Here is a 17,240-nt window from a genome sequence, read left to right on the forward strand (position 1 = left end):
TCTCGAGAGAGCAAAACATGCTTCGTTTTGCTTCCCCCTTCCCCTGAACAGCTGTCTTGACAGGTTGAAGGAGCGAGGTTGGAGCCCAGCTGCAGTGGTTTAGGAGCAAAATTGGAGCCCTGGTTGTCATCTTCTATCCTAGAGATACCTAATGCTGGTACCTTCCAGGCCATGCTAAATCGGAGCTAATTGCCAATTACCGGCAGGGCTGGCACAGCAGTAACCATAGCACCCAGGCAGTGAAGGGTTTCTACCTTGCCAGAGGTTGGCACTTAATTGCCCCCTTGTTTCTTTGTAGTGCGTGGATGGGTGCCCTTAATGCTTTTAATTGTTTTCTCTTCTCCAGTCCCTTGTGCAGTGGTACGCGTGTCATGCTGTCCTGCGCTCCGGGATGGCGGGTTTCTTACAAAGCAAACATCTCAGAGCATTTCGGGTCTCGATACACGTACTTGCGTTACGATGGCAGCTATTTGGCTGCTGTGCAGGCACTCCTCAGCCCAGAATAGGGACAGCAACTGTCTCTAGCTGCTTAAAACTTCCTGGCTCAGTTCAGTCTGAAAGCATTAGCTTCCAGCTGATCTGGTATAATTTGTCTTGGGTGCACTAAAACCAGCGGGGGGAACCTCTTAGCAATGCTGCGTTTTGAAATGGGGACCCTGCTGAGCAGAATATAATCTGGAGTGCTTCGGGTCCACCCTTCCTGCAGGAGCACTGGGGATGGTACGGGGAAGAACCAGCTCATTGCACGTTCGATCCCGAGCTGCCAGTGTGAGCACTGCCCTTAATCTAGATTGATTACTTAATTGTTCACTGTAACAATTCTGTAATGAAGTTCTGTCTGACAGTGTGCTCGCTAGAGGATTTGTGGTTGGCAACGGCCTGCCGGGCAGCAAATGTCCGCTGTGTGCAGCAGAGCCTGTTGGTTTTAGAGGTCTGCTGTTTGGGAAGGCCCCTTTCGGGAGGTCGTACTCAGCGTGATTTCCCCTACCTCGTTCCCAGAGGAACTGTGTTCTAGAACCCAGCGCAGCCATGGAGCAGGAGGCAGCATGAGATTTTGCAGAAATACCTGTCGTCTTGTTCAGGCACAGTGGCTGCAAAGACTGATAGGAAACCTGGAGTTTGCATTGCTATGCAGAGGAGCCTATTTTTTTCTAAGTGTGTTTGAACTGCAGTTTTCTGAGAAACTCTTTGCTCCATTTTGCCTTATTGAGGTAAATTTAACAGATGCAGCTGCAGGTTTTCAGAGCTTGCCGTCCTGCAGTAGGGTCACGTACAGGAACCGGCTTGTTTTGAGAGGGGGAAAGCTGCTCTTCTGCAGTAGGATAACAAGGTCTTAGTAGTGTGTGAGGGAGTTATGCGGCCGTCCTCATCACTCGTGTGCAGATCTGCTTCAGCTGGTGCCTTGCTGGTCTCAACCTCTCTGGGATATGATCTGATTTAGTGATCAGATCCTGCCCATGTGCTTGTTTAATGAAGAGGGAGATGAGCAAGGGGTGTGCTGACTGCTACCTTCAATTAGCTGGCTGCCTAATGAACTGCTAGGTTGGGTGGATTAGCTGTACCCAGCAGGCGGCAGCAGCAGGGTGCCGGCAGGGGCTGCCCCGCTCGGGGTGTTGGGTGCCCGGTGACACTGGGTGACAAGCCAGCTGACTCCTTGTGCTCCAGGCTCCAGCAGCCTGGGATGCCCCGAGGTGCTCCGAGGGCTGCCGCTGCTCCCATGGAAGGCTGCTATTTTGCTGGATTCTGCAGGAATCGGTTAGTGCCTGAAATAGCTTTGGCTGAGTAAATAGTGGCAAAAGAATGTCAAACCCAAGAAATGCACTTGATGTTGGTAGTGGAAGGTGCTTTTGGATATAAATCCAGGCTGGAATTTGCTGAAGGGTTGGACTGAGCACAGCACTGTGCTGTGTGAAACTAGTTGGAGACTCAAATGAGGGAGAATGCATCATCTAAGAGACCCTTTTCATTTACTTGTTTGCAGTAATAAATCGCGAGGGCTTGTGAAGTCCGCTGTATTACCTCGGGTAGGGTGCTTTGGGCAGGGTGTTGCTAAGGAACAGTGATTTGACTGACACATGTGACTCTGCCTTATAGATAAGACGCTGCGTAATATAAATAATCACCGGTTACGGTGGCCCCTTCAAGGTGTGGGTTTGGTACAATGCAGCCGGCTCACAGTACGCAGAGTTGCGCTCTGGCCGGCAGCTCTGCTAATGCCCGCGTCAATCCGGCCGGTGTTTCTGGGGCAGTGGAACGTAACACGAGGCCAGGGGCTGGGATTTGAGGGGTGGCTTGTGTTGAAAAACTACAGGCACCTTTACAAGTGCTTTTTTGCTGAAGAATTGGTCTTGGGAGGGTACACCCAGTCGTCTTCCTTGCTATTCCCACTTGCTCTCCTAACTCACCATCTGCTCTTTGCCCTCTGTCGTCAACACAGGAAAAAAATCCCATGAAATCTCTTCCTAGCAGGAGAGCTGTGGAGTGTCCAAGGGGCACAATGGTCCCTTCTCCCACCTGCCACATCGGGATGCCCTTAGTTCGTGCAGCAAGTTAGGCGTGATCTGCAGAGCTTTCTGATCTCCGGGAAGGCTGAGAATCTCTTCTTTCAGAGGAAGAACTGAACTGCGTGAGCTTGCCTCAAGAGTGCTACTTTCAGAAAAATCGGGAAGAGTTGCTTTCATTCTGATCAGCCTCTTGCTCAAAGGAGCCTGCTGGGAATGATAGGCCATTATATCTCCCCTAAGGCTTGTGCTATTCACTGGGGTAGCTAACTGCTTTAATTGAGTGGTATACGGAGTATTCTTGGCTGGTGTGACCTGGAAGTCTGATAGCTGTCAGCATGGCTCAAAGCTCCTTCTGGGAATAATGCGTGCGAGTGTCTCTTCGTGACTTTCTTGATTAGTGTGTATGGGGATCTTGGATATTAAAACCAATTAGTTGTCTTTAAGGTCAGGGACTTATTTGACCTACCAGCATCCGTTTCAACTTGGCCTGAATTGAAGATCTTTGGAAGAGGGCTGTGCAACTTTTGTAAAGAGGCTAACGAAGCGGTGCTTTATAAAGCACTTCCCTGCTGTCTCTGTAGCCCAAACACTTCAGGCGGGATGCTGGTGCATGACAATCCGAAACGGCAGCAGGCAGGTACTGTGTTAGTCTTGTCCTGCCATGAGAAATCTAAAAGACCAAAAGTGGTTGGTTTTTTTTTTTTTTTTTATGGTGGAAAAGCACTTTGGTGTTCTGACTCAGAATCCTGAGTAGAGGTTTTTTTACAGAGCTTAGCTAGTTTGCCCTTGAGGGGGCTAGAGGACGTGATGAGGCATTTGATTTTTATGCCATTACTCTAATGTGAAGTATGAGGTCTGGGTTAAATTTGAGACAATGCAGAAGCAGCACTTCAGACATCTGGGATACTTCGATGACAAATGGGAGGTGGAAGGTGGACAGGAACTTCCCCGTTTTTTGGATTTTTTTTTTTTTTGGCTTTGGGTGTATTTGAACTACAAGACTGCTTGGAGGATTAAGACTTCTGCAGGATCCACCCCAAAGCTGTAGGAAAAATGAATATCAAACTTAGTTTTTTTCATTTAATTTAAGCCAGTTCTGTGATTTGCGGGGTCTTATCTACTGACTCTGTGCCTGGGGTTGGTGCTTCTGAACTCGCAGTCATGTGTTTAAGCACACTTTATTTAAAGCAGCTGCCAGAGTTGCTGAGCTTCTCTATAAAGCAGAGTGATAGTAGGGTAGTAGAAAAGACTAACTGGTACAAAAGGATCCTTCCAGTTCAGCTTTCTGTATTAATCTGAGGAGAACAAAGTGTTAAAACAGCACTTGGGCTGGCTAGTGCTCCAGCTGTCTGAGAACAAATGGAATGGGCTTAAAAATGTCCTTAAAATATGTGGCTGCATTGTTTGAAATAATCTCTGCTGGGGAGCTCTTACATGCCTTTAGCTTGCAGACCCTTAGCCTGTACATACATTTTTTTCTTTTCCAGAGTAGTATCCCAGGTAAAATGAGCAGCTTTTGGAGGACTTGCTTGGTAGTGGCTAACCTGAACACTTGGTTATGGAGTCAAATCCTCTGAAGAGCCTGGTTTTGTTTTCTTTTCTCTCCCATGACTATCCAGCAGAAGGGGAATTGCACAGATAACAGTGAAGCGAAGCATCCTTGGGGGGAGGGAGGAAAGACAGCTGCGTGCATGGAAGATGGTAGGAATACACTGGTTGCTTTGGCTGGTGGCTGCTCACAACCCCTCTTTTTCCTTTCTCAGCAATGGTACCAGCATGATATCGTTGATCATTCCCCCCAAAGACCAGATTTCGCGAGTGGCAAAAATGTTAGCGGATGAGTTTGGCACCGCCTCCAACATTAAGTCTCGAGTGAATCGCCTTTCAGTACTGGGAGCCATTACATCTGTACAGCAAAGACTGAAACTCTATAACAAAGGTAACTTCTAGCTTGTATGGATGCTGGCAAACTTCCCTTACATGAAAGCAGCCGTAAGTTTCCTGCATTATGCAGTTTCCTGCTAATCAAATCTGTTGGCCTCTGCTGCTGTTTTGCACTGATATTCCAAGTACATGGCCCATGGATCAGGGGTAGACTTTGGGTCCTTGTTTTTAATAAGCAGGCTCATGATTCTGTCCTTAGCAGTGCTGACTCTTCTAAACTTGGCCAGCCTTAAGAGCTATTCCACAATAGTTCACTTGCATTAAACTAGTGGTTTTCCATCAAGCAGAAACTTTTGTATGCCTTATGCATGCCACTGTGCAGCTACTGTGATTTTGGGAGGAAATGGACCCCGGCCATCTAAAAGGAGTTCATTGTTACTGTCTTAACACTGGCAAGTGGCCTTCATTGAGGTGGTCAGTCTATAAATCACTGTGTAAGAAGGGAAGCTTCACAGGGATGTTCAGTGTTTTTCTGGATTCTATGAGCTTGCAAGCTCATGGGTTTAACAGTCAGGTACATGTTCTTGCCCCTTTATTGTAAGTCTTTTCACCAGTGTTACCATTAGCTTTCCTGCTCTAAGCTGTTCAGTATAGTTGCACTAATTTTAATGTTTTTGTAGAGATCTGGGAGGGTATGAGGTGGGGGAAATGGAAAGTAAAACACTTGGGAACTTCAACTCTGCCTTAAGTCTCAAGGCCCGGTAGATGGTTTTTGATGGGTACAGCTTGCAATATTTCCTAGTGATCTAAAATTGCATTGTGTCCTTTATAGTACCTCCAAATGGTCTGGTTGTTTACTGTGGAACAATTGTGACAGAAGAAGGAAAAGAGAAGAAAGTCAACATTGACTTTGAACCTTTCAAACCAATCAATACGTCGTTGTATTTGTGTGACAACAAATTCCACACAGAGGTAAGAAGTCTCCTATTGCCTGCTGGTCTTGCAGTAGTCAAAGTCAGACTGCTTTGCTAGACTCACTGGGACAATCCTCGGCATGCTTGAGCCCACAATCTGTAGAACAGCAGGCTTTAATTAAGACATCCTGCTGGTGAAGCCACTGGATGGCTTGTGACTGGCTAGTGTTCACAAATGTGTGATGTTTGCTGAAAGCGGTTGAGATATTGTCCAGCTCCTACTACAGTGGACTTCATGGCCCAGCTAGTAACTACGGAGTTTGTGTAACCCACAGACACGAGCTTTTCTCTGTAACTGGAGGCAGGGTTTTTTCTTAACCGTAGAGGCCCATAGATCTTATTCCAAGCCAGGCCTTACAGTAATGCCAAGATAATATTAGCGTTGCTAGGCTTGATATCAGATGTGTTAACTGAGACCCTTGATGGAGAACCGGCCTGTGCCTAATCTGTCTGGGGTAAAGTGGGATTATTTTTATACAACATCTACTTATCTTTAAGTTACATGAATGGTTTGAGGCATATTTAAAGTAATGTGGATTACACTAGTCTTGACTGCATGAAGTCAGTTTATTGCGTCTAAGTCTGTTTTGGCTCTGTTGGCAGTTGCAGAAGTCTCAATATTTGTAGCAGATGACTAACTGCCCTTCACCTCCATGGCGTTGACCATGATAAATGTGTGGTGCTTGTCATCAAACCCATGTGATGTGGACTTGACGGGCCCTTCGGTGATGTAGTGCTGCTTGTTTGTGGGGGTTTTTGGAGATCTGATCCATGACCCGGTCTCAAAGGGTAGGAGTAGAGGAAGGCAAGGTATGCTTGTGGCACAGGTGAGGTACATCCCTATTATTCTGTCTCCCCACCAAGGATGAAATCCCAATACATCTTTGACCTACCAGGAATAACAAAACTGCCCATGTGTCCAGCTCTTGAATTCTGCTGAGCCCACATGTCCATAAGCAATTGGAAGCAAGAAGTAAATAAGAGAATTCAGGAGAGAGCCAGAGGTGCAAAGCCGAGGGAGGTGGTTGTCCCTGCAGTTGTTGGCAGTGGGTGGACGGTGGTGGGTTCCTGTCTGCCCTATCAGGAAAGGGATTAATTTGGTCTTGGCTGCAGCTCCTGCCTCGGGGCACTGATTCAATACAAAAAAAAGTAGCTGCTGCCCAGTGGGCTGTTCCCAGGAGGCAGCTGTAAATACTCTTGCTGGTGTGTAGCATTGCTCAGCAAGAGAGTGGCAATAACTTGAGAGGAATTTGTGGTAATTGCTGCTACTCACGATGTGATTACTAACAGCACCTTCCTCCATGGGCTGTTTGCTCTCCTGTGTCTTCTGAGTACGTGATTATTTTACTTGGTATTGTCTGCACTGCAGAATCAAATCTAGCTGTAAAAGCCTACTGTGTGCTATCTTGAGCAACGAGGTGACGTTAGGACTGATTTGCGTGTCTCATTTGGTTGTAGAGCCGTGCTTTTAACCCCGGGGTTCCCCCCCAACAGGCAACTAGAACTCAACAGATAGGGCGTCTGGCTCGGTACCCCACCACGTTTCTTGTGAAAGTGAGGGCATGTCAGGGAGCAGAAAAAGGACGTGGTCCTCAAAGAGGAGACTCAGCGCAGGCTGAAGGAACAGAATAAAAGCAATAGTCCTTTTTTTGTGCTTGATAGGTCAAACAGTGGAATTGCTGACATAAACTAATGAAGAAACTGAGGGAATCACTGATCACTGCATACTTTATTAAAATAAGAGGGAATCAAGAACATCAGAGCTGTAGTCATCTGCTGCCTGGCAAGAGTATCTGATAAGATTTCCTCTAGATACTTTATTGCCTGTGTGAAACCGAAGTAACTTTCCAAGAGGGATATGAACCCTGATGTGTGTCTGAAGGGTAGGATTTACAATGACTTATTTTGATACCTTGGCCAGAGCATTCATTCCAGTCACACGATTTGCTTGGCCCTGTCCCAGTTAAATAGATTGCAATGTAATATGCCACTTCCTTCTCTCATTCATCCCACTGCTGAGGAATTAATACAGAATATTTATTTTGGCCAGTGGATTCCATTAAAAGAAACAGACACTAAGATTTAGCTTGAAAGCTGTAGACTTGGTTGTGTGGATTTTGGAGGAAGATGACTGATGGTTTTTATCCTTTCCATTCAGCCCAATAATCACACTGGCAGGTGTGCAGGCAGTTAAAGGTCCTGTGCAGTAAACCAACACCATCACTCTTTCAGTATTAAACTGGTGACTTAAAACAACCTGGAATTTGACAAGTTCTCCGTCCTGCTGATGTGTTTTTGCCAGCCAGAAAGAGGATCTTGCTATTACTTTTATTGGGCATGTCTAAGTGAAGAGGAGCGTGTGTGCGCTGGATCTGCCTGCCCGCTCAGGCTGCCCTTGGGGGGGAACAGCAGCTGACAGATGCCCTCCAAAAAGGAGCGTAGAGTTTGGGTACTGGTGGATGTCCCACACCACCAGCACCGGGGCTGGGCAGGAAATTGGGCAAAGTACCTCAAAAGCCTCGTTAGTAAGTACTTTAGTTAGTTAACTTAAATGACCTTACAGGATGAATTTAGCTGTCATCTTTAAAGGGAAGAAAATTGAAGGATAACTTCATTTTCCAGCATATGATATGACTGTCTTCTCTGTAGCCAATTATGCACAGGACAATTATTGCCCTTATTGCTGCTGTTACTTGATTCTGCTTTGTAAGGCTGAATTTGTCACAGCCGCTACAGATTTCATCAGTCTACCTTTGGGACTCGAAGTCAGCAGGTGCAGCAAGCCGGTGTTTGTGGTAGCTGGCAAGTTGAAAGTCCATATGAGAGCTTTGTAGCATAAAACTGAACTGACAATTAGCCCAATTGGTGAACTAAGCAAGTTCTGCTTTCCTGGCTGGAATGCTAGGAAAACCTCTCTTCCAGTTTTGCCAGCCGGCGAGGTGATGCAGCCTCAGAGAGGGGTGATGCATTTCACTTAATGCTTTCCAGAGTTAATCTTTAGGGTTTTGCTATTACACCTGCCTGGGACATCATGTGATGAACTGGTAATGCTGTGAAAATAGTTGTCAAGCTTAAACATTAGCTTTCTTTCTGCTCTTGGCAGCATTGTTTGAGATTTGTTATTTTTTACAACTAAACTAGAGGAAGAACAGCAGATTCGGGAGTTGAGACTATCCCAGATTACAGTGACCACCTGCAGAACTACAGTGTATTGAGGTGTCTTGTTTCTGGTAGCCTTTCTGAACCAGGGTCCTTAATAAACTGGTGCTTACTGCTGATGACATGGTTTTCTGTTCCAGGCTCTTACAGCGCTGCTCTCCGACGACAGCAAGTTTGGCTTTATTGTAATAGATGGTAGCGGTGCACTCTTTGGAACTCTTCAAGGAAACACAAGAGAAGTCCTGCACAAATTCACTGTGGATCTTCCAAAGAAGCATGGTAACGCGCTGGTCTCTCTCTAGACTGTTTGCAGCAGAATAGCGTGGTGTGGGATGTGAGGGTAGAAGCAGGGAGCTTGGCCTTTAGGTTTTTAGCTCTACTCACTTCTTTGCTCCCTTGAAATCTGACAGCAGAGCCTCTAGTCCGAGCCTTCTGTCAAAATTAATGAATCACTCTAATGTGCAGTTAATCTTCTTAAAGTGGCATTTCTTATTTCTTGGTGCATTTGAGCCTTTACGTAGTTTTGGGACAGTCTTAACTAAATATTACTAGCACAAGTAGTAACACCACTTGGTAGTGTCTTTAAAGTTTGCATCTGATGGTGTCGCATGCAAACCACAGTGAAAAGCAGGAAGCTGTTCCTCACAAGAAGCACAGAAGCCTAACGGAGCAAGCAAAATTCTAGTTCCATTGTACGATAGTGTATTGTAGTGAGCTACTGATGAATTCAGCACATTGTCTGTTGATTACTCCTGGTTTACCATCCTTCCCTGTAGATTAGGATGGGGCAAAATGAAATAGGAACGTCTCCCCCAGTACATTTCTGCAGCAGAGGCTGCTGGGGTGCGTTGCATCAGCAAGAAAAGTATGTGAGGCAGCCTAGCAAAGGAAATTGCTTTTAATGAAGGTACAAGACATAGAAAATGTGCACAGACGGTCAAAATCTCTATGGAGAGTTGCGAGTCTGTATAAAAAAAAAAAAAACAAAAAAAACCAAAACAAAACCCTAACGTATTTCTCTCTGTGGATACATGGAGAAAAATCTCTGGCTGTGGCGAACCCTCTCCTCGCTTGCTGTTTCAGTGAGCGCCCCTGGCTCTGCTTATGGCAAAACAATTTCTGCAGGCTGCATCTGCCCTTGGCTTCGGTTACTCGGGGCCCAGTTGGGACCGTGTACTAATAACCTTCCTGAAATGAAATGACTTCCAAATTGCTACCTCGCATCTGTTCTCTCGTAAAGGTAGAGGAGGTCAGTCTGCCTTGCGTTTTGCTCGTTTGAGAATGGAGAAACGACACAACTATGTAAGGAAGGTAGCAGAGACGGCTGTGCAACTGTTCATTTCTGGCGACAAGGTGAACGTGGCTGGTCTCGTTTTAGCTGGATCAGCTGACTTCAAAACTGAATTAAGTCAATCTGACATGTTTGATCAGGTGAGTGGCCTTTTCTGAGCAAAGCCCAAATGTTCACGCTGTCAGTAGTAACGTGGTGATACTAGCAGTAGCTCTGGTATAAGATGCACGTCGGGAGGAATGTAACTTTGGTGTCTTAAGTGATTTGATCAAAACTCAAAATCTAATGTATCCTAAAGAGCTCTCCCTTTCCTAATACCTCCTGCAAGGAGGTCAGATCTCCTTTTTGTAATAACAGTGCTAATAAGAAATCTGTCCTCCCTGGCTTGGAACTGGCATTCACATTCTTTGTGTTCTCAAATCTAAAGTAGAATCTTTATTGGAATTAAACTCCACTAAACCTAATCTCTGTGTCCCTGTTGCCTGAAAATTGTGCTTCAGTATTAAGCATTCAGGGGTCCCTCTGACTCAGAACCTCTGCTTGCGAGTGAAGCAAGATAAATTAATGCTATGAGTCTCGCCGGGTACTTATTCTTGTGGCGTTATGAAGTAGTCTTGTGGCAGCGCTGTGTAATAGACTCTTTTTCGTGTCTTCTCTTTTTCTTGTTTAGCGGTTGCAATCCAAAGTGCTCAAACTAGTTGACATTTCATACGGAGGAGAAAATGGATTCAATCAAGCAATTGAGTTGTCAACTGAGGTCCTCTCCAATGTGAAATTCATTCAAGAGAAGAAACTAATAGGTATGGGACTACATGTTCAGCCTTCTCCTGAGCCGAATATGCCTGACTGAATATGCTGATGTCCTGGCCATGCCTCTGTGCTGCCTCAGCCCTGCGAGGCTTTGGGTTGGGCACAGCATGACTTTTAGCGATTCTTTCTGTTACCTGGACACCTTCTCAAAGCTGCAGGACTTAATGAGACTTTAAGGAGTGGGGTGTTGTTTTTCCTCACCAAACTTCTCAGATCTTCCCTGGTTATCCTTTCATCAGAGATCACCTTCGTTTCAGGCCTTCTGGGGACATTTGGGGGTGGGAGGGGAAAAAAATATCTCCTCGGATTTTTTGCGTCTTCATCAAGATGAGAGTTAAGATTTATTCTGGCTTAAGATGGCAGTAGGAACGATCTGTTGTTTGACTGTCAGCAGACACATTGCTAATTTGAAAGCATGGGAGAGCAATAGTGACAGTAGCTACCTTACACTGAAAGGGGTGAAGTTAAATAGTGCCTGCTGGTGGGTAAGTCCGATTTACCTTCGCTGTGAAACAGCCTTCAATGGAGTGAGATTCCTGACAGAGATGACTTTCTGCCGATGAATGTTCTAAATTACATGCTTTGATGTGTTATCGTTATCCCCTGCTTTTCCTTCAGCAGCATTGCAGTCTCCTTTTCCAGTTTCTTCTTGCATTCAAATTGAGCTTGTTTAAAAATCCGCGTGGCACGATCGGTGTTCATGACAATCTCTTTCTTTGTATCCTGGCTGCAGGACGATACTTCGACGAAATCAGTCAGGACACGGGGAAGTACTGTTTTGGCGTTGAAGATACACTAAAAGCTTTGGAAATGGGAGCAGTAGAGATACTGATAGTCTATGAAAATCTGGATATAATGAGATACGTTCTGCACTGCCAAGGCACGGAGGGTAGGTAGTGTTTCTACGAGACAGAAAGGTCCCTGAGGGTTTAACACCTAAGCCCTCTCACTTGGGTAGGTTGTGCTGGAGAAACTCCCTAAGTAGATCTTTACGGACCTGATCAAGGGGACGCTGTGTGGGCAGGTCACTAACTTGCAGCTTCCCGGCTGCTCTGGGGGAAAAGTGAAGCTAGCAAGCTGCCACTGAGAGAGAATTGCTGTGCTGGGGTGGCAGCGTGTCACAGAGCTAGCATGGAACCCGCCTTTCGGTTGTGTAAGTGTAAATGTGATACCAGTGCATTACAGAGGGGAGGCTGACTTGCCCCTTATTGCCAGAAACACAATTCTCACTGACTGTTGACAAACCGTATGTCTAACAGCAGGCCCTCTGCCTTTTTGGTGTCGGCACTACAGTTATTCTCTACCGGTGTGCCCTGTTTGGTTTCTCATGGAGCTTCAGCCAGAAAGAAGGGCAGTGTCTGTGTCCAAACCCTCTGTGTTGTAATTGCTGGCTGTTCTTGGTTTCTTGCTCTCTTTAACCTGCATCTGGTAGTCTTATCCAACCTCTTTTTTTTTTTTTTTTTCTCCCTTCTCAGAGGAGAAGATCCTGTATTTGACACCAGAGCAAGAGAAGGATAAATCCCACTTCACAGATAAAGAGGTATTTCAGTTTTGGGGCTTGTAGATTTGTTCTCAGTGTACTGGTGCAGTGTTCCGAACATCTGAGCTTAGTTTGTTGCAAGCACGTGAGCATGACGACCTTTTTGGCACTCAGATGAGACTTCAGGACAGTGCCTGTGGCTCTTCCCGTTCACCTTCCATGTAACCCCTGGATTCTAGACTTGCTTTTCTCCAGTTTTTCCTGCTGCCACTTCCAAGGTTGTGTAAGTGAGTTGAAGTGACAGGCGATACGGGGTCTTTGACCACCGTAAGAGTTTGGTAGCCACCATGCAACATGGAGGCTAAGGTCCCAAACCATTACTCCCTGCTTAATGTGCAGTGATACAGTCAATATGGAACAACTGTGATGCTAGAAACTATTACGCAAATTTAAGTGCAAGGGAGTGTTTGCTTCTAGATGTATTTGAAATGTGGATGTCATTCACAGCCTGCGAGTTTCTTGCCTGTGCGGGTCAACAAATGCTGTCGGGGCAGGGGGTCTGTGCTACTTTGCAGAGTAAGCTGGGCAAAAAAGTCCGTCCCTTGCAAAAAGGGTGGTCGTCTCTGCTCACAGTAGAACTGCCGGGCATTTCCAGCCGCCTTCCCTCTTGGCGGAGTAACTGCTAATTCCTTCTTACCACGGAAGGTTTAAGAAACAGTGTAGCATGAGGTGAGACTTGAGCAGAAGAATAAACAAGACATTTTTCTCTCCCATTTCTGCACTAATTTCTGTAGTATGGAAGCCCAAGACAAGGCCTGTCAGTATGTAATTTCTTAGCACCAGGAGCCTTCTGCTTGTGCCAGCACGTGTCTGCTACAGATGTGTCAGCAATGCCTGCTGCCTCAGCAAGCGTGTCGGGCCGCGCCAGCGTGCGGAACATGAAGGCTGGAGGGTCTCTGTCTTAGGACTGGAAAGACAGTGGTGATGTTTAAGCCAAAGACAACTTCTGGTATGAATTTTCTCAATACCTAACATGCAGTGACCATAACATTTTTTGTATATTTTTTTTTTTTCTCCCCCTCAAATGTCTACGTAGACTGGCCAGGAACATGAACTGATAGAAAGTATGCCCCTTTTGGAGTGGTTTGCAAACAACTACAAGAAATTTGGAGCAACATTGGAAATCGTTACAGACAAATCACAGGAAGGATCCCAATTTGTGAAAGGATTTGGAGGAATTGGAGGTAAACTACAAGAGAAAAATGTGTTTTGTCTTTTTTTTTAATGGTTGATTTGATAGTCTGGTGCCACCACAAGTGGAAAGCTAAACGGATTAATCTTACTCCGGTTAGTCACAATACCAGTTTAAGAGAATCTCATGTTCGTCAGGGATCTCCAGGTGAATTTGTTGCATATTCAGCAAGATGGTGCTGCAAGTTAGGCAGCTGTCACTGACTGTTCCTCAGATCCCTTTGTCCTTCAGAGTACTCAGAGGGTAGACTGTCCTTCTTTCCAGCTGCTGAATTTCAGAAGGGCCATGAACTGCCTCACTCTGTCTCTGCACAGTTGTTGTTTCGTGGCAGACTGTGCCCTGCTGTGTAGAAGTGGTGGATGACAAACACCAGCCTAGTTTCTGAAGCAGTTGGATATCTGTTACTCATCTCTCAGAACTTCCCTGGACTTTACTCCCTGGTCTTATGCTTCTTTTCAAAATAAAGGTATTTTTTAGCCCAACTTCATGGAGAAATGAGGCTTCTGAAATCCTTCAGTCCTCCTCTTGAGCTCACTGACCAGTTTCAGCTAACTGGCAGAGGTGTGGGTAGCTCATGTGCTTGAGGCTGACAAAAACGTTAGCAGGGTAGAGCAAAACCAGCTGCTGTGCTCCTTGTTCTCCCCAGGCTAGGGATTCCAGAACAGAGCTGTTGCTCATTTGCTGATAAGCTGTTGCTACTTACTGTGTTTGGGTTGATGGATGTAAACCAGAGATGAGCATATTGTAAAGAGGAATTTCTAGAGGCCAGAGAACACCGATCGGAAGGAAACGGGCTTCAATTGTTTGGCTGTGTAAGGAGCAACAGGTCTCCAAGTTTTCAGGGTTTGTAATTCCAGGAGCCCTTCCTGTCCTGCCAGCTCCAGCCTCTTTGCGTGGGGGGATGCTCTTTGCCACCATGCTCTGGTCTCTGTAGACTTGAAAGGAAATGCTCCTTGAATACCCTTCACCTAAGTAAATGTTTCCAGGGGTAAAGGCTTCCCAGAAACCCAGGTTGGTTTTTGGGGTGGGAAGAGCCCAGGAAGTCAGCCACTACGTAGTGCCCTCACTCTAAGAGGTACTTCTGTGCCAGCTGCCTTCCGAATTTAACGGCTAGGCCTTTGCCTGAGCAGTTCTATTAGGACAAATGATCTCTTGCTGGTATTTCTTTGGAGATACGGCCCTCCTAGAATAGGCTCAGCTTTTCCAGGCGAAAGCTGGCCTACGTTGGGCAGGTAGGTATTTCTTCCGTTTGGCGATAAATCGCATCAGGCTGTAATGGGGATGTGTCTGCTGTCGGTCATCGGTTTGAGCCGAGCTTGCAGTCCGAGTGCTAAGTCAGCCTCTGAAAATTTAACTGAGGAACTCTTGATGTGCGGACAGTAAACTGCTTAAAATGCCTTTGTAGCTCTTTGAATTTTGAAGAAGCTGAAGCGTATTGTTTTTACCAGGTATCTTGCGGTACCGAGTGGACTTCCAGGGAATGGAATACCAAGGAGGAGACGATGAATTTTTTGACCTTGATGACTACTAGGTAGTCGACCTGGGTCCGGCAAAACGTGCCTCGCCCCTCCAGCATCCAACCCAAGGAGCAAACTCATGGTGGAAAACACAACAGATCCCTGCCTTAGAATTGGAACATTTCCAGAACTTGATCCACAAGCATTGGATATAAAAAAGCAAAACCCTACACTTTGATTTGTCATAGTGTCAGTACAGCAGCAAACTACTAAGTTCCTATATGCCACTTCGGACTAATTTAAAAAGAATCCCAGTTTTTACTTTTACTCAATGGTGAAATTGGTTGCTCTTGTATTTTATGAAAATGATTTTTTTAACCTTCATGATACATTAACTGCTGTAAACCTCTTCCTTCAAAAAAATTAATAGAAGTAAGATCCTACTGGTTTGTTTCTTTTTACTTTGATTGGAGAAATCAATTGCTGCATTTTGCAGCAGCGTGACCCATTTACATGGCATTCTCAGCTTAGACTGCAGAAGAAGAAATGTAATGAAATCGGAGCCATTCATTCTCCTCAAAAGAATGAGAAGGCACTTACCCAGAGTGCTAGCTTATAATGTGTGGCTTGCAAATTCAGATGGTTTGGGGAGGCTTACCAGCCAAACGTGCTTTAATCTGTGTGCAGAAGCACTGCTCTTACAAACTAGGAAATGCACTTCATTGATTGCAACGAAAATGCTGCTGAAGTCTTGGGCTTAATTTGGATTTGAGCAGTGCAGCCTTCAGGATTTATTTTTTTTTTTCAGTCTTGACAAAAATAAACATATGATTTAAGTGAAGTAAGGTACACTTTGCTTTGTTTTGTTCCTCAGTAAGTTTTTTTTTTTTCTTTTCTTTTGGCTTTAGGACTGCGTAAGGTTTCCTTGATTATGTGAATTTGAACCCACAGTTATTTAAGGGAAGCGGGTATTTTGCAGGAATAATTAGTAAGTGGAGTCCTTGACAGAAACCTTAGTACTGGTGTGTCTGGAGCATTTGATACTATACCTTGAACGTTAGCACGACCCACCGGGGACATCCATCTCCCAGCACTAAGGCAGTCTGTTGTATTGGCTCACAAGCGTCCTGTAAATCTGATGCTGAACTCTAATTGTGCCCTGAATGGGTTAAAACTCCTGGTTGCATCAAGACTCCAGAAAACTTTTTGTCACGCCCGCTATATAGAATGCATTTCAACCTACTAGAAATGGCTAAGGGTTTTTTCAGATGGGTCTGGCAGGCAGAGGCTGAAGTGAGCACGAGATAATGCACAAATCTTGCTTCCTTCTGGGGGTTACTGGGCTCTCTGACGGGCACTGACATCGCCGTGCCTGCTCGCTCTGCTCTTCACCGACTCCGGCACTCCTGGCGCATCGGTCGAGAGCAGCTTCTGTTCCACGTTGCATACCTGCCTATTTTTTTTTTTTTCTGATAATCCTGTTTCACTTGAATGGAGGGGGAGCTTGTCTTAAAACTTCTGCCACGCTGTTCTTTGAGGTCCAAAAATTACTGTCATTGTGAGCAATAGAATTCGTAACCCTGGTTTATAACTTGGCAGATGGCTTTGCTGTTGAATTCACATCAAAGCTGGAATCTCTCACGGAAGGTGTGACTGGGTCGGCCGTGGATTTGTGCAAACCCAGGTTTGAGCAGGTCTGCGGTCTTCACAGCGGTGTGCTCTGGATTTTGCCATTGTAAATGGGTCTAATGTGACATGACAAGACCAGAAAAATTGGATGTAAATTTACATTTTTTTGAATATACTGCTTGTTGTTTCACATGATACATTAGGGTATGCAGCTCCTTTTTGTAGTTTTTATTTTTACTATTTAAGTTTGGAAATGATGCCAAATTTTTGTATTTCTTTAATCAATGTGTTCTCTTCAGTGATATATATTGCATTATATATTGATGTGTATATCAATATATACTGATATGTATTACACTTACACATACAAACACGTTAAACGGGGGTGAAAAATCCTAGCCTTCGCATACTATATAGCCTCTGCAGAGAGATCCCAAGCAGTGATATCTTGGTGTTGTGATGTACAGAAATGGAGAAGAGTATTAAACCATATTTAAGAATATAGTACGGACTCCTGATTTATTTTCTTTAGTCCAGGGAACACCTGCTTTACTCTCAGCTCGGTGCCAGCTTCAGGTCAGTACTTGGGTTCTGAGGTAGTTGTTTCATAGTTGGGCTTGAGAACATCCTGTTTCTTCATCGTTCTGAGTTGTTCTTTTATGCTGTAGCAGAAATCTAACTTCAAGAGAGGGGAGAAAACCTCAGGAACCCAAGTTCAAAGAGTTGTGCTGCGAGCGTCACCTAAGGTGGTCTTCTGAACAACTGAGGCAGCTGAAAAATACCCTGCAGATGCAGAAACA

The 17,240-nt window shown here is 45.3% G+C and overlaps 1 protein-coding gene across 2 annotated transcripts in view; it reads left to right on the forward strand.

Moving 5' to 3' along the window:
* The window catches only part of ETF1 (eukaryotic translation termination factor 1), a 28,520-nt gene extending 11,576 nt beyond the window's left edge, over nt 1-16,944 (forward strand). For both annotated transcript variants that reach the window (XM_075766115.1, XM_075766116.1), the window contains exons 3-11: nt 4,268-4,443; nt 5,221-5,360; nt 8,662-8,800; nt 9,762-9,952; nt 10,483-10,612; nt 11,356-11,511; nt 12,098-12,162; nt 13,199-13,346; nt 14,803-16,944. In XM_075766115.1, coding sequence (XP_075622230.1) covers nt 4,268-4,443; nt 5,221-5,360; nt 8,662-8,800; nt 9,762-9,952; nt 10,483-10,612; nt 11,356-11,511; nt 12,098-12,162; nt 13,199-13,346; nt 14,803-14,885 — 1,228 coding nt within the window. In that variant the 3' untranslated portion in view covers nt 14,886-16,944. The remainder of the gene's footprint in view (nt 1-4,267; nt 4,444-5,220; nt 5,361-8,661; nt 8,801-9,761; nt 9,953-10,482; nt 10,613-11,355; nt 11,512-12,097; nt 12,163-13,198; nt 13,347-14,802) is intronic.
* Nucleotides 16,945-17,240: the final 296 nt, after the last annotated feature.

The sequence above is a fragment of the Balearica regulorum genome, chromosome 14 (genome assembly GCF_011004875.1).
Source record: "Balearica regulorum gibbericeps isolate bBalReg1 chromosome 14, bBalReg1.pri, whole genome shotgun sequence".
NCBI lineage: Eukaryota > Metazoa > Chordata > Aves > Gruiformes > Gruidae > Balearica > Balearica regulorum.